Source organism: Heloderma suspectum, chromosome 2 (genome assembly GCF_057233095.1).
Source record: "Heloderma suspectum isolate Gila_16-S chromosome 2, 16-S_ref, whole genome shotgun sequence".
NCBI lineage: Eukaryota > Metazoa > Chordata > Lepidosauria > Squamata > Helodermatidae > Heloderma > Heloderma suspectum.
The window spans coordinates 367,471,013-367,486,632 of record NC_139459.1 but is presented as its reverse complement, the minus strand read 5'-3'; the positions used below and the strand labels follow the sequence as shown (position 1 = coordinate 367,486,632).

The 15,620-nt window shown below is 45.6% G+C and overlaps 1 protein-coding gene across 3 annotated transcripts; it reads left to right on the top strand.

The window, feature by feature from the left end:
• The first annotated feature begins 2,563 nt into the window (after positions 1-2,563).
• Positions 2,564-14,222, top strand: LOC146355928 (uncharacterized). 3 transcript variants are annotated; one of them, XM_084830907.1, is made up of 4 exons: positions 2,564-2,603; positions 7,780-7,903; positions 8,788-8,893; positions 9,556-14,222. In XM_084830907.1, the coding sequence occupies exon 4, from the start codon at positions 9,712-9,714 to the stop codon at positions 11,443-11,445; it is 1,734 nt and encodes a 577-aa protein (XP_084687033.1). In that variant the 5' UTR covers positions 2,564-2,603; positions 7,780-7,903; positions 8,788-8,893; positions 9,556-9,711; the 3' UTR covers positions 11,446-14,222. The 3 variants fall into 3 exon arrangements, with proteins under 3 accessions (XP_084687033.1, XP_084687032.1, XP_084687034.1); XM_084830906.1 differs by lacking the exon at positions 8,788-8,893; XM_084830908.1 differs by lacking the exons at positions 7,780-7,903; positions 8,788-8,893.
• Positions 14,223-15,620: the final 1,398 nt, after the last annotated feature.

The window sequence follows — 15,620 nt, the reverse complement described above, 5'->3', positions numbered from 1 at the left end:
AAAAGACGGAATAGTTGCACAATGCCTTTTGATTGGTAGTATTAGGCACCGTCCATCCAGAAGTACCCTGTATCTATCTATCTGTCTAAATTTTATATCTAATTTTTTCGTCATGCGGTACACAAAGCAGCATTGATTTCATGAACATACAATAAAATTAAGGCTGTGTCATCTAATTAAAGAATTAGTTAATCAAGGCTGTGATCCTATATACCCTATAACTTGGCAGGAAGCGCCACTGAATTCAGTTGTGTGTAGACATGAACAGGATTGCAGTGTGAGGGCACAATCCTAAGCATGTTTAGACAGAAAAAAAGTCCTACAACTCCCAGCATTCCCCAGCCAGGCTGGCTGGGGAATACTGGGAGTTGTAGGACTTTTTTCTGTCTAAACATGCATAGGATTGCACCCTAATTGTATGACTTTTAGATGCATGGCCCTTTGGAATGCTAGAATGTTAATCCTGATAAAAAGAGTGGGAGCAGGGCCCAGGATGATGCACCGCTGTTTCCAAATTATGAATTTAGAATCCTTGTACCAGAACATCATAGAATTTTTGTAAACCGCCCAGAGAGCTTCGGCTATTGGGCAGTATAGAAATCAATCAATCAATCAATCAAATAAATAAATAAATAAAATAATAGGGTTGGAAGGGGCCTACAAGGCCATCGAGTCTAACCCCCAATGAAACTGAACATCAAATTGTTCAGTTTTTGAAAAGAACTTTGGTCCTCCTCCCTCCCAATCCTTTTTCCTTTTGTGTTGTCTTTTAGACTGTAAACCTGAGGGCAGGGGCTGTTTCATTACTGATCTTTGTTAGCTACTCTGGGAACCCTTCTTAGCGGAAGTGCAGTGTGAAAATGCTGTAAATGACATCATCATAATCACCACCACCACCACCACCATCATCAGATTGAAATCTGCATAAATGTGCCTATGAATCTGGGCTGCTTGCAAGGGTAGGCATGGCTAGGCACCTGCTGAGGGCCCACACTGCAGCAGGGCCCCACTGACAAGATCCTACTGGAGCTGTTCTTCCTCTTCACCATGGCAATCTGCTTGTGGCCCAGACAATGGTGGTGGTGTGAAGGAGGAACAGTAGACTTGCTCACTGGCTCTTTGCCTGTCAAACCAACAAGCAGCAACGAGGAGAAAGAGAATGAGGAGAAATAACAGCTGGTGATAATGGCAGTGAGAAGGTAGGCTCACTGAGGGAGGTGGTCCATGGAGGGCTTTTCTACATGATACTTTTAACCTGTACCTTTACTGAGGCTTCTGGATTCTTTGCAGGATTAAGCTCGGCTTCTTTACATGTGTTTTTTCTGGGTTCTTCCCCCCCCCCCATTTATTTATTTATTTATTACATTTCTATACCACCCAGTCTCATAGAATCATAGAATAGGAGGGTTGGAAGGGGCCTACAAGGCCATCGAGTCCAACCCCCTGCTCAGTGCAGGAATCCAAGTCAGAGCATCCCTGACAGATGGCTGTCCAGCCTGGTCTTGAACGCCTCCAGTGTGGGAGAGCCCACCACCTCCCCGGGTCATTGGTTCCATTGTCGTATTGCTCTAACAGTCAGGAGATTTCTCCCGATGTTCAGCCGGGATCTGGCTTCCTGTCACTTGAGCCCATTATTCCGCGTCCTGCACTCTGGGATGATCGAGACGAGATGCTGGCCTTCCTCTCGGTGACAACCTCTCAAGTACTTGAAGGGTGTCAAAAATCACTTGACTTGGGGGGAGGGGTGGCTCCATTTGCTGCCCCACCTCAGGCCGCAAAATGTATTGGGCTGGTCATGGTTGACTGGCTTCGAACGAACACCACACATGGTGACGTGACACCATGCTTCCTATGCCAGCGCCTCACAACGTTGCACGTGCATCATGCAGACCAAGTAGCCAAAGTTTCCTTTCTATATGTTCCTTTCCTTTCCTTTCTAAGTTTCCTTTCCTTTCTATATTGGGCTGGTCATGGTTGACTGGCTTCGAACGAACACCACACATGGTGACGTGACACCATGCTTCCTATGCCAGCGCCTCACAACGTTGCACGTGCATCATGCAGACCAAGTAGCCAAAGTTTCCTTTCTATATGTTCCGCTACACAGCTACCAGTTGGCGCTGCGGTATAGCGCAATTGTGTAATTACGCTATGTTTCTATGACGCCGTCCAGAAAAAAATGCTAGACTTCCCTCACCATAATGGTGGCAAAGCACGGGAGAGGCCCCGAGGGATGGCCGCGTCCACCCACAAACTACCCTGAGTGAGGCACCCCGTGTAGAAAGGTGGGGAGAGAGTCTCGCCCAAGGGCCTTTAAAAACCCGGAGCGGCGCTGCTATGAATGAAATGGCAGCTCTGCATAACAAACAACAAAACCAATGCGAGCCGTTCGTCTTGGGGGTGGCGCGCACAAAACCCAACACGTTGCGTTGAGGATTTATGCTACTACAGGCTTTTGCGTTTCGACCTCCCCAGAGTTAAAGCGACAGAGGCCAGTTCCTAGACAGGCCTGGGAATGTGAGAAAGGCGGATGGGAAAGAGCCTCTTCCTGGTCCGCCTCCTTGGGCCAGCAGAAGCCCATTTCTAAGCGGCTGCAGGAGGAGGTGAGTCGCAGCAGGAGTATGTTTTTTTTTACGCAAAACAGAGCAGTGGTGGCGGGAGGGAGCGAGCGTCTTCTGGTTCTGAATCACAGGGCCTGGCAACAGCTTCCCCCTCTCATTCTTGCCACCACTGCTCTGTATCCAAGGTCCCACTGCGTGTATTGTGCTGTTGCATTCTCCCCATTTCTCTAAGCAGTAAGAAACCGCAAGGTGTTGCTATGGGCTTTATTATCCTTTGTTTCAGAGATCACTGTTTCTGCTTTATTTACATATACGTAAGATGTCGACGTAAATGCATTTCGTTGGTCCTAAAAAGGTAGTGCCTGACCATGGGTCGAGGTAATCAGTAATCTACAAGGCATATACCCAAAGAGCAACTTGCAGCCCTCATGGCTGCAAACCCCATTTCACTTACACCCAGCCAGAAACACACAATTTATCTCTCTCCTGCTCTCTCTCGCTCTTTCTCTCTCTCTCTCTCTCTCGCTCTTTCTCTCTCTCTCTCTCTCACACACACACACACACACTTACTCACTCACTCACGCACTGCCCATCCCAAGCGCAAAATGTATTTTCTGCTTGGAGGGAGAGAGCATATTCTGGATCATATGGACCGGCAATAGTTTCCCCTTCGTATTTTTGCTGGTACTCCTCTGTATTCAAAGTTCCACTGGGTGAGCATAATGTATTGTTGCATTCTCCCCATTTCTCCAGTGGAAAGAAACCCCAAGGGTGCTGCCATGGGTTTTATTATCCTTTGTTTGATAGAGCACTGGGGACTAAGCAGAATCCTATGCATGTTTAGACAGAAAAGTTCTACATTTCCCAGCATGCCCCAGCTATGCTGGCAGGGGCATGCTGGGGACTGAAGGACTCTTTTCTGTCTAAACATGCATAGGATAGCACCTTAAAATGTCTTTCTAATTCCTGCTTTAGAATGCAATCCTATGCATTTTTAGACCAAAAAAAGACACGGTGCCTGGGGCATGCTGGGAATTGTAGGACTTTTTTTCTATCTAGACATGCCTAGGATTGCACCCATATTTGCAGAAATGTACAAGCAGGGGATGAGTCAAAACAACCAGTCCCTCCTATAAAGGATATCCCCCCAAAAGTAACTTTGTTTGAGTTTTCCCCTGGGAATATTTCCCCCCTCTTATTCATAAGAACATAAGAGCCCTGCCGGATCAGACCAAGGGTCCATCCAGTCCAGCATTCTGTTCACACAGTGGCCAGCCAGCAGTCGACCAGGAACCCACAAGCAGGACACAAGTGCAACAGCACCCTCCCACCCATGTTCCCCAGCCACTGGTGTACATAGGCTCACTGCCTCTGATACTGGAGGTAGCACATAGCTATCAAGACTAGTAGCCATTGACAGCCTTTTCCTCCAGGAATTTCTCCAACCTCCTTCTAAAGCCACCCAAATTGGTGGCCATCACTACATCCTGTGGCAGCGAATTCCATAGTTTAACTCTGCGCTGGGTGAAGACGTCCTTCCTTTGATCTGTCCTGAATCTCCCACCAATTAGCTTCGTAGGATGACCCTGGGTTTTAGTTACTTTGAGACGGAGAAAAATGTCTCCCTATCCACATTCTCTACATCATGCATAATTTTGTAGACCTCTATCATGTCTCCCCTCACCCTCCTTTTTTCCAGGCTAAACAATCCCAGGTGTTGTAACCTTCTCTCATAGGGGAGATGCTCCAGCCCCTTGATCATTTTAGGTGCCCTTTTTTTGCACTTTTTCCAGGTGTGCAATATCTTTTTTTAGACGTGGTTACCAGAACTTTCTATAGTATTCCAAGTGTGGTCGCCCCATAGGTTTGTATGAGGGCAGTATGATATTGGCAGTTGTATTCTCAATTCCTTTTCTAATGGTGCCTGACATGGAGTTTGCCTTTTTTACAGTGGCTGCACACTGGGTTGACAACTTCACTGACCTGTCTACTACAACCCCAAGATCTCTTTCTTGGTTGGTCACTGCTAGCTCAGGTCCCATCAGGCTATACTTGAAGTTGTGATTTTTTGCCCCAATGCGCATCACTTTACACTTGCTTACATTGAACCGCATTTGCCATTTAGAAGCCCATTCTCCCAGTTTGGAGAGATCCTTTTGGAGCTCTTCACAACCCCTTTTTGTTTTAACCACACTAAATAATTTGTTGTCATCTGCAAACTTGGTTGCTTTACTGCTCACTCCTAATTCCAGATCATTTATGAACAGGTTAAAAAGCATTGGTCCTAATACAGATCCCTGTGAGACCCCACTATTTACTTACCTCCATTGGGAGAATTTACCATTTATGCTTACTCTCTGCTTTCTGTTCATTAACCAGTGACTGATCCATAAGAAGACCTGTCCTCTTATTCTATGACTGCTAAGTTTGCTCAGGAGTCCTTCGGGAGGGACTTTGTCAAAAGCGTTTTGGAATTCCAAGTAGAGAGCCAGTGTGGTGTAGTGGCTAGAGTGTTGGACTAGGAGCTGGGAGATCTGGGTTCTAGTCCCCACTCAGCCATGAAAGCTCACTGGGTGACTTTGGGCCAGTCACAGACTCTCAGCCCAACCCACCTCACAGGGTTGTTGTTGTGAGGATAAAATGGAGAGGAGGAGGATAATGTAAGCCGCCTTGGGTTCCTTGCGAGAGGAAGAAAGGCGGGGTATAAATGCAATAAATAAATAAACATTATCTACCGAATCACCCATGTCTACATGTATATTGACACTCTCAAAGAACTCTAAAAGGTTAGTGAGACAGGACTTACCTTTGTGGAAGCTGTGTTGATTCTTTTTCAGCAGGGCTTGTCCTTCTATATGCTCACTAATTTTATCTTTAATAATGCCTTCAAACAATTTACGCAGAACATATGTTAAGCTAACCGGCCTGTAATTTCCCAGATCCCCCCGGATCCCTTTTTGAGAACTGGTGTTACTTTGGGCATCTTCCAGTTCTCTGGTATAGAGGCTAATCCTAGGGACATGTTGCATATTTTGGTTAGAAGATCAGCAATTTCATATTTGAGTTCTTTGCGAACTCTAGGATGGATACCATCTGGGCCCAATGATTTATTTGCTTTCAATTTATCAGTAAAGTTGAGAACTTCGTCTTCTGTCACCACTGTTTGCCTCAGTTCCTCAGACTCCCTTCCTGAAAACATCAGTTCAGGGCACAGGTATCTGTCCTATATCTTCTGCAGTGAAGACGGATGAAAAGAATTCATTCAGCTTCTCTGCAGTCTCCTTGTCCTCCTTTAACTCCATTGTCATCCAGTGGTCCAACTGCCTCCCTAGCTAGTTTTCTGCTTCTGTTATATTTAAAGAATTCTTTATTGTTGGCCTTGATGTTGCTTTTTGCATCTCTTATTGTCTGCTTGCATCGCCTTTGTGCAAGCTTGTGCTCAGGGGCTTCTAGCATTTACATAAAAACACCTATACACCGTATCCTTCCCGAGATGCCTCTGGGATGTGCATCTTTTGCTATGGGACGTTGGCCCCTTTGATTGTCTATTATGATCTACCATGTTCTCCTGCCCTATTTCTTCCCCTTCTACATTTGGGCAATCAAAAACATTTTCATCTTCATCCATTTCGGATGATTTAACCCGAACCAGATGCCTCTCACCTCCTGTCGGCTTTCCCCGAGGGTTTAGCTGCTCTGCCACCATCTTTGTTTAGCGCCAGCAGTCTGCTTCCATTTGGGTTCAAGTGGAGCCCGTCCCCCGTGTGCAGGCCCAGCTTGTCCCAAAATGTTCCCCAATGCCTAACAAATCTGAACCCCTCCTCCCGGCACCACGGTCTCATCCACGCATTAAGACTCCTCAGGTTCGCCTGTCTAGCTGGCCCTGTGTGTGGAACAGCTAGTATTTCAAAGAAAGCCACCTTGGTGGTCCTGGATTTCAGCCTCCTACCTAGCAACCTAAATTTGGCTTCCAGGACCTCATGACTACATTTCCCCACATCGTTGGTACCAACATGGACCACGACCACTGACTCCATCCCAGCACCATCTAGTAGGCTATCTAGACGGCGCCTGATATCCACAACCTTCGTCCCAGGCAGGCAGTTCACCATGGGGTCTGCACACCCATCATTGTCTATGTGTCTAATGATTGAATCTCCCACTACCACAAGCCCCCCTCCCCCTGGAGGCACATCCTCAGTGTGAGAGGATATTTGTTCATCTTCCAAGGAATGGAAGCCATCACTCTTCTGTATTCAAAGGTTCATTGAGTATATTGTAAGGGCACAATCCTATGCATGTTTAGACAGAGGAAAGTCCTACAACTCCCAGCATTCCCCAGCCAGCCATGCTGGCTGGAGAATGTTGGGAGTTGTAGGACTTTCCTCTGTCTAAACATACATAGGATTGCACCCTAAGTGTGTCTTGCAAGGTGGAAGGAACATTCAAGCACTCCCCACTCCAGGGAGCTTTTCGTTGGACATTTGGGAACTTAGAAGGGCACTCCTGAGCACACTTACTAGAGAACTCATTGAACTCAGTGGGACTTGCTTCTCAGAAAACGTTTTTGGGGTTGCATTATGGGGCAGTCCAGGTTCTCCTTCAGAACAAGCTCTCAGCTGGTGTGTTTCTGCTTTCCTACCACCCTTACGATGTAGGAGTAGCAGCAGCAGTGTAAGTGACATACTTATTCGAAACTAGCAAAAGGACCCAGCTTCGCATGGGGTGTTCCTTGAAAGCCATGGGAAGGAGCTCAGGTAGCCTTGACTGTTCTGCTGTACAGCTGCTCTGTGATGTGCTGGCTGTAAAGAGTTCAATGTTTTTCTTCCTTCAGGGGCTCATAATTTGGGGTGGGTGGGAATGGCTGTCCATTTTATGAAGGAGGGAAGGACTCTGCTGGATATTCAGGCCAGAGAGGAGAATTCTGAGAAAGATGCCCACACATACATACATACACACACACACACCTGTATTGTGCATGGGAAAAATATATTGGGTTCTCTTTGCTCCTCAAAGACTTTCTGCCTATGAAAACCTGTAGTCTTTCTCAGCTGCAGCAGGGAGAAAAGCTGCTTCTCCTGGGTTTGGAGAACTGTGAGAAATGATCAAGCATTCTCTTGTTATCTGAACAAGTGGAATAAGATAAGATAGGAAACATTTGGGTTGATTATTCTGGCACTTTCTCCCCAGTCCAACCATTCCTTTTTTTTCTTACCAGCATCCTTTAGGGAGAAAAACACATCATGGATTTGAGTGCTGTATGTGTCAACACAGTATATCCAGGAATTATTGTTCTCTAATGTTGTCAATTGGCATACATAAAAACCTTCAGACTACTTTGAGTGAGTATAACTTTGTGTCTGAAAGCATTTTGCTCATTCCAAAAGAAAAATATTTCACAGTAGATTTTTACTGTGTTCCTAAAAGTTCCCATTTCTTTTGTTGGAAAAATGGAAAATATATGTTTTGGACTCATGTCCTGTTTGTGGGTTTCCCGGGGGCAGCTGGTTGGCCACAGTGTGAACAGAATGCTGGACTAGATGGACCCTTGGTCTGATCCAGCACGGCTCTTATTTCTTAAGTTCTTAATTTGATCTCATATGTTTGTTACAAGAGGGTAGATTTCAGTTGAACATTAGAAGAAATGTCTTGATGGTAAGAACAATTCCACATTGGAATCAATTAAGGTGGGTGGGTTCTTCCTCACTGGAGGTCTTCAAGCAGAGGGATGCTCTAGCTCTGAGTTTCTTGCATCAAGCAGGGGATTTCATTGACTGATTGATTGATTTGATTTGTACCCCGTCTTTCTACCAAGAAAAAAATGGCAGTGAAGGTGGATTGGGCCAAACAGTATACCAGGCCCTCCCGGTTCTATGATTCTATACAACAGCCTTTCCCAACCTGGCCAGTCTTTTCCAACACATCTGGAGGGCACCAGGTTGGGGAAGGCTGTTATGGTCTGAAGGCACATGAGGCAGCCACCTTGCTAAAGCTGAGCAGGTCTGGGTCTGGTCAGTGCTTGGAGGGGAGACCACCTGGGAACCCCATGTAACCACCTTGAGTTCCATGATGGAAGGAAGCTGGGATATAAATGCAATAAATAAATATGCAATAAATAAATATGCAATAATTTAATAAGACCAATTTGAAAGTAGTGTGTATGGTCTTAAAAATGGTGATCAATAGATAACATTCAAAATTCCTATGTTGCATTTTCATGAGAAAGACAGCACTGCCCTGCTGGATCAGTCAATGGTCCATCTTGTCCAAGATCATGTTCCCAAGACTGGTTAGACAGCTGCATTTTGGAAGGTCACAAGTGTGGCATGAAAGTAAGTGCTTTCCCCTGAGGTTTGACTTTAGCACATGATAGCAAAGGTATACTACTTCTGAACATGGAGGCTCCATTTATCTGTCATAGCTAATAGCTGTTAACAGAATTATCTTCCATTAACTTGATATTATTATTTGGGGGGGTGGGGGAAATACAATCCTTTAGTTAGATACTATAGGGTATGCTGTGGTTCTTGCAGGGTTCAGCTTTTATTATTATTATTATTTATACTGCCTCATACCTGAAGCTCTTTGGCAGTTTACAAAGATTAAAAACCGTCAAAAATACAGTACACAAAGTTAAAAAAAAAACCATTTACATATCACACGCAAACAGGCAGTACGCACAGAGACGACATATATCTAAAAACAACTTTGAGCAATCAACCATGACTATAAGACAAATCCAGGACCTTATTAAAACTCATCATTTGCTGCCAAATGCCTGAGAAAAGAGAAAGGTCTTAATCTGGCACCAGAAAGAGAATAATGTTGGTGCCAGGTGGGCCTCTTCGGGGAGATCATTCCATAATTGTGGGGCCACCAATTTTATAATCTTGCCTCCTTTTTTGTCCTTAGCCTAAGTTTCCTTCCTGCAGTTATTTTATGATCTCCAGATTTAAGAGATGACTCATTCAGGAATATCTCTTTTCTCCTTCAGATAAGGAGTCCGCGCGTAGAGAAGATGACCACGATCACGAGCAGGAAACCACTGAGCAAAAGGATGTAGTTGAGGCATCAGCCAATGAGAGCCCTGCAGCATCATGTGAAAATAGTTGCTATTGAGAAGCAACAGGAAAAGCATTGAGGAATACGAATGGATGAATCCATTCTGTCTGGGGAAAGCTTCCAAGGCTTACATGAAATCCTAGTCCAGGAGGAGATTGAGAAGGATGAAGAACAAAGGACTTTAGCTGAACATGAGAAGAGCTCACACAGGACTGCATATATTAAAACCAACACAGAAGGGAAACCATATCAGTGTTCAGACTGTGGAAAGTCTTTCACTATGAATGCTCACCTTCTTAGTCATCAGAGAACCCACACAGGGGAGAAACCATATGAATGCTCAGTTTGTGGGAAAAGCTTCTCTCAGAAAGGGCACCTTGTGGTACATCAGAGAATCCATGCAGAAGAGAAACCGTACAAATGTTCAGAGTGTGGGAAATCTTTCTGTAAGAACGCCGACCTCATCAGACACCACCGAAACCATACTGGGGAGAAGCCATATAAATGCTCAGACTGCGGGAAATCATTCAGCATGAACTCTGACTTCATCAGACATTACAGAACCCACACAGGAGACAAAACATATGAATGCTCAGACTGTGGGAAGAGCTGCGGTACGAAAAGCCACCTGGTTGCTCATCTGAGAATGCACACGGGGGAGAAACCGTTCACCTGTACCGTCTGCAGGAAAAGCTTCTCTCAGAAAGGAAACCTTGTGATTCATGAGAGGCTCCACGCAGAAGAGAAACCATATAAATGCTCAGAATGTGGAAAGTCCTTCTGTAAAAATGCTGATCTGATTAGGCATCACCGAAACCATACAGGGGAGAAACCGTATCCATGTTCAGACTGTGGGAGAGCCTTCAGTATGAATTCTGACTTCATCAGACATTACAGGACCCACACGGGAGAGACTCAGTACAAATGCTCCGAGTGTGGCAAAAGTTTCAGTAAAAAATGCAACCTGGTTACGCACATGAGAAGCCACACAGGCGAGAAGCCGTATAAATGTTTGGTCTGTGGGAAAAGCTTCTCCTTAAAAGGAAATCTGGTTGCCCACGAGAAAACCCATACAAAAGAGAAGCCATGTAAATGCTCAGACTGTGGGAGGTCCTTCAGTGTGAACTCTAAACTAATTGAGCATCAGCGACTTCATACGCGAGAGAAGCCCTACGAATGCTCAGACTGTGGGAAAAGCTTTCGTTGGATAGGAAACTTTATGGCACATATACAGTTCCACTCAGGAGAGAAGCCATATGAATGTTCCCTCTGTGGCAAGTCCTTTATTATCCAACATGACCTCATTAGACATCAAAGGACCCACACCGGAGAGAAACCGTATGGATGCTCAGACTGTGGGAAAACTTTCAGTCAGAAAGGCAGCCTTCTTGTACATGAGAGAATTCACACGGGAGAGAAACCGTACAAATGTGCCCATTGTGGGAAAGGGTTCAGTCTAAGCTCTTGCCTCCTTAGGCATCGGCAAACCCACACAAGAGAGAAACCATTTCAGTGCGCAAATTGTGGGAAAAGTTTTGGCGTAAGTTCTCGCCTTATACAACATCAGCAAACCCACACTAGGGAACAGCTGCATAAGTGCCCAGACTGCGGGCAGAGTTTCACTTACAAAAAAGCACTTGTCAAGCATATGCAAACACACGCAGAAGAGAAGCCGCTTCAGTGCTCAGAATGCGGGCAAAGTTTCATCGATCCTTCTGCATTCATCCAGCATAAAAGAATCCACACAGAGGAGAAGGTGTGTGACTCTTACTGTGATGAAAGCTTCATTCACACATCAACTGTTATTGTGCAGAAACCATAAAGGAAATAAGCTGTAGCAAGAACAAGGAGTAGCCTCTATTTATTCTCACACATTCCTGTAGGTCAGATATACTATACCTGCCTTCCCCAGCAGCTGGGGGTTATGGGAGTTGTAGTCCAACACATCTGGAGGGCCTTAGATTGGGGAAGGCTCTACTTGGCTATAGGTCACCCCTTACAATGGAGCAGACGGGAGGACTTACATATGTGTCTTAGAGAAATCATACAACTGTTCGCAAATGAGTAACTTTTCAATGGAAGATAATTGTTCTTTAAATATGTGATTCCCACCCCTTTCTTGATGTAGAAAAGAAACCCAATGTAGACTATGAGAAATGTTTTCAATATATTTTTCTCCTTAGAAATCAGATGGAATATATAGGGGGAGAAACCCAAACTAGATAGTGTGATCTAATATCACCACACTCTTTATACAGATCACTTCTCCAGATTACGGTTATTATTGTTCAAAGTCCTCTTTTTCCTGTAAGACTGATTAAAGGCTGACTAAAGACAGTGTGTGCACAAGAACAAATACTCCCAGGAGAATGCTGGCTATGATCACCATGGTTATGTTATTCCTGTAACTCGAAATGGAATAGTAACGGCCTGTCTTAACTAGCCTTGCCCCTGTCTACATCAGTATTAATCCTGTATTTTCTTTCTCTTTGATGTCCAAATAATAAGCAGAAGAGCGTTGATTGTCCTGCCTTCAACTTCAGATTTGAGATTGCTTTTCCTTGATCTACTTCCTCCCTCATTAAAGGAAATAAGGTGTCCACTTAACTTTAGCTCCCCAGTTAAAGAAATCAAATGCAATTCATTGTCAACTAGTTTCTTCTCAAATATGTTACTGTTTAAAAAAAAAAACTTTCAGCCCCCAGGAAATATTGAAGTTGATTGCGCTCAGGAAGTGCGACTCAGTTGCTGCCACTGGGCTATCCATAACACCCATCGACTACTGAAGTTAAGCTGAGCTATGATTTCCCAGGACATATTTTTGAAGAGACGGAAGGCCTTGCCTTCAGCCTCTTTATTTTTCTTTGAATTCTCAAAGAAGGCTGCTTTTGTCTCTAGGATTACTTTAGCCAGTGGATTTCAGGCCATAATCCGAAGAATGCTTACAAATCAGGAAATTGCTTTGAATTTAGTGAGCCAGTTCAGATGATCGCATCTCTGCTTAAGAGGCCAAGATACAAACAAGCCTTCTGCCCATGCACACAGCCCTGTGTTCCTCCTTTCATGTGAGCTGTGATTAACCACAGTTTCCTGTTCTATCTGACCCAGGGAACTACAGTTACTAGCTTCAGAACAAGCCTGGATATTAAACCAACTTCAAACCAACTATCCTGGCTTGTTCTGAAGCTGGTAACCATAGTTTCCTCATTTGTATGGAACAGGAAACTGGTTAATTAAAGGCTTTCTAGTTTGTTTGCTCATGCCATAAATGGAGGAACAAAAAGGCTGCATGCAGGGGTAAATGGGTTGTTCGCATATCAGCTTACTAAACTGAGATACAGTCCAAATGTGGACAGTGGGACCTAAGAGTGAGCAGCCTAAATCCTAAGTTGAAATTGTCACAACTTGTTGATTCGAACCCAGGGAAGCCTTTTATCTGTGCAATCTATTCTTTTCTTACTGTTAATTTGAATTTTTTTTAACTGTCCAGAGAGCCTTTATACCATCCCATATTTCTATTGGGTGGTATAGAAATATAATAAATAACTATTGTTAGTAGTATTAATATTTTGCTAAACACCTCAAGTATTGGCTTCCTTGCTGGAAATAAGACAAACTGTATGAATCAGTTGTGGTTTTAAGATTCTTTGTGGGGTGATCTTGATCTTGGTATGGTGAAAAGACCCTGAGGATCCAATGCAGTTTTAAGGATCAGCAGGACTTGCCTACTCTCTTAAGCATAACGTCCCATTTCACTGCTGGGAACACTGAGGCTTAGAAATGTACCGCTTGCTCATAGATCTGGTGTGTAAGTGTGCATCGAAGTGCAGCTTTTCCAAACGTGGCCAGTGAGACTTAGGAGTTGGCTGCCTACATCCTATGTTCTAATTGTCACATCTTGTTAATTTGAACCCAGGGAAGACCTTTATCTGTTCAATTTATACTTCTTTAGAGAGCTGTTATACCATCCAATATTTCTATTGGATGGTATTAGTAGTAATCTTGATATTTTTCTAAACATCTCAAGTATTGGCTTCCTTGTTGGAAAGAACACAAGCTGTATGAAGTACGGATGATTTTAAAATTATTTGTGGGGTGATCCTGGTGTTGGTATGGGGGAAAGACCCTGAGGCATATATTTGAAATACGATGCTTTTATTATGAGATTATTTAATGAAATAAGGTTGTTTTACTTCTTACTGCATTTTGTGTTAAACTAGGTAGATAAATTTTATGCAACATCAAGTCTTACGTCTGACCTAGACACTTTCACATGCGGCTCACACATAACGATAACCCACAGTGTGACGTGGTTTGCGCTTAACGACAACGCAGTGTATGGATTGAGTATGGATTGTCATTGAATAATGGGTTGTTGTTGAATTGTGGGTTATTGAATCATCGGTTGTCATTACATGTGAACCTTGCACTGTGGTTTAACTATGGCTTGTTAGCCACAAACAACCCAGAGTTCTCAACCCAATAACAAACCATGGGTTTGGGAGATCTGGGGGCCATTTCCCTTCCCCCCCATGGACACCCCCTCCCCCCACTGGCAGCACTGAAAAAACTAAAAAAATAAAAATGTATCTGGATCACAAGGAGGATCAACTTAAAAAAACCCAAAACAACTTTGGGGAGCAGCAGGGGCTACATGTGGCCCATGGGGTACATGTTGCCCACTCTTTACAGAGAGATGATGATTTTTGAATAAATCTATGTATCGGAGCCACAGGGTGGGATGGCCTGCGTACATCCAGGAGCCACAGGGTGGGATGGCCTGCGTACATCCGTAAAAATCTACATCTGTGTTGCTGTTGGCCACGGATCCTGAGATCACCCTGCAAACCTCATCAGCAGAGCTCCATAAAGATCCGGACGAGGCCACACCAAATGCAGCCTTTTCGGTCTGTGTTTAGAACAGGTGGGAGTTCGAATCCCTTTCTGCTCCACATCAGATCACCCCAAGGTCTACCACTAGACCCTGATCTACCTCCTGCCCACCCCGCTACACGAGACCACACCATTTGGGGATATGTGACATGGGAAAACACATCCATCTAAATCTGGGGTGCGAAAAGTGGAGCTCGCGGGGTGTACGTGACCCACTACACCTTTTCTGCTGGCCCACCAGACCCGCCCCCCGCCACACGCAGTGTCCCTGCTGCCACAGCCGCGCTTCCTCTCTCTTTCTCATCGGAGATCCGCAAGGGATTCTCTGGTTAGCACTAGTGCTAGCAAGGGAAACCCACCCCTGATCTGCGGGCTCGCCTGATCGTGCCTGGGGCGAGGGGGGTGGAGGCTGCAGCCCTCTTTCCCAAGCCACCCCAAAGCAGAGGGGTGTGCGTGTGTCCCCACCCAGCCCCATCTGTGTGTATCCCACCCAACGTGTAGGTTTGTACCCCCGCCCAAGCACGTGCGTGTTGTGGGAGCACCCCCCACCCAGGGCAACACTGGAGGGGAAGCCAAAAACCAGGGTTTCCGCGGCCCTCCTTTGACAGAGCCAGAGAAAGGATCTTGGAGCTCGGCCATCCAAGGGTTAAAAGGACCCAACTAGAGGTCAAGAGAAGGGGGTTTGGGGGGGAGGGGCCGTGTCCCCCACAGGAAATGCACCCCCCCACAAAGGCCCTTCCTGTCCCGCCTCCTTCCCCCAGAGGAAAGAGGCCTTGGAGCTTCCTGCAGGTGCTGCGTGGGTGCCTCCTGGGTGGGATCAGGTGAGACCCGCCCCGCCTTGGCCATTGGGGTGAAGGGGGTCCCTGGGCTGCAGGGGCGGGGGAGGGACATGGAGGGCAGGAGAGGGAGGAAGGGGAGGGAAGACCCCAGTGGGGCAGCTGCCCAGATTCAACCCCCAGCATGTCAGAGGAGGATCTGATTTTGCATCATGGAGGGGAGCTGGACCCTCCCCCCATTTCACCCCATAGGACGGTGGGCTGTGGGGCTGACCCACTTCGGATCCCCCCCCACAACGTACGGCAGCTTCATTTTTAACTCCTTTCT

What these genes read in the sequence shown, in the direction of transcription:
- LOC146355928 (XM_084830908.1), top strand. Translation starts at nt 9,712, where the DNA reads ATGGATGAATCCATTCTGTCTGGGGAAAGCTTCCAAGGCTTACATGAA.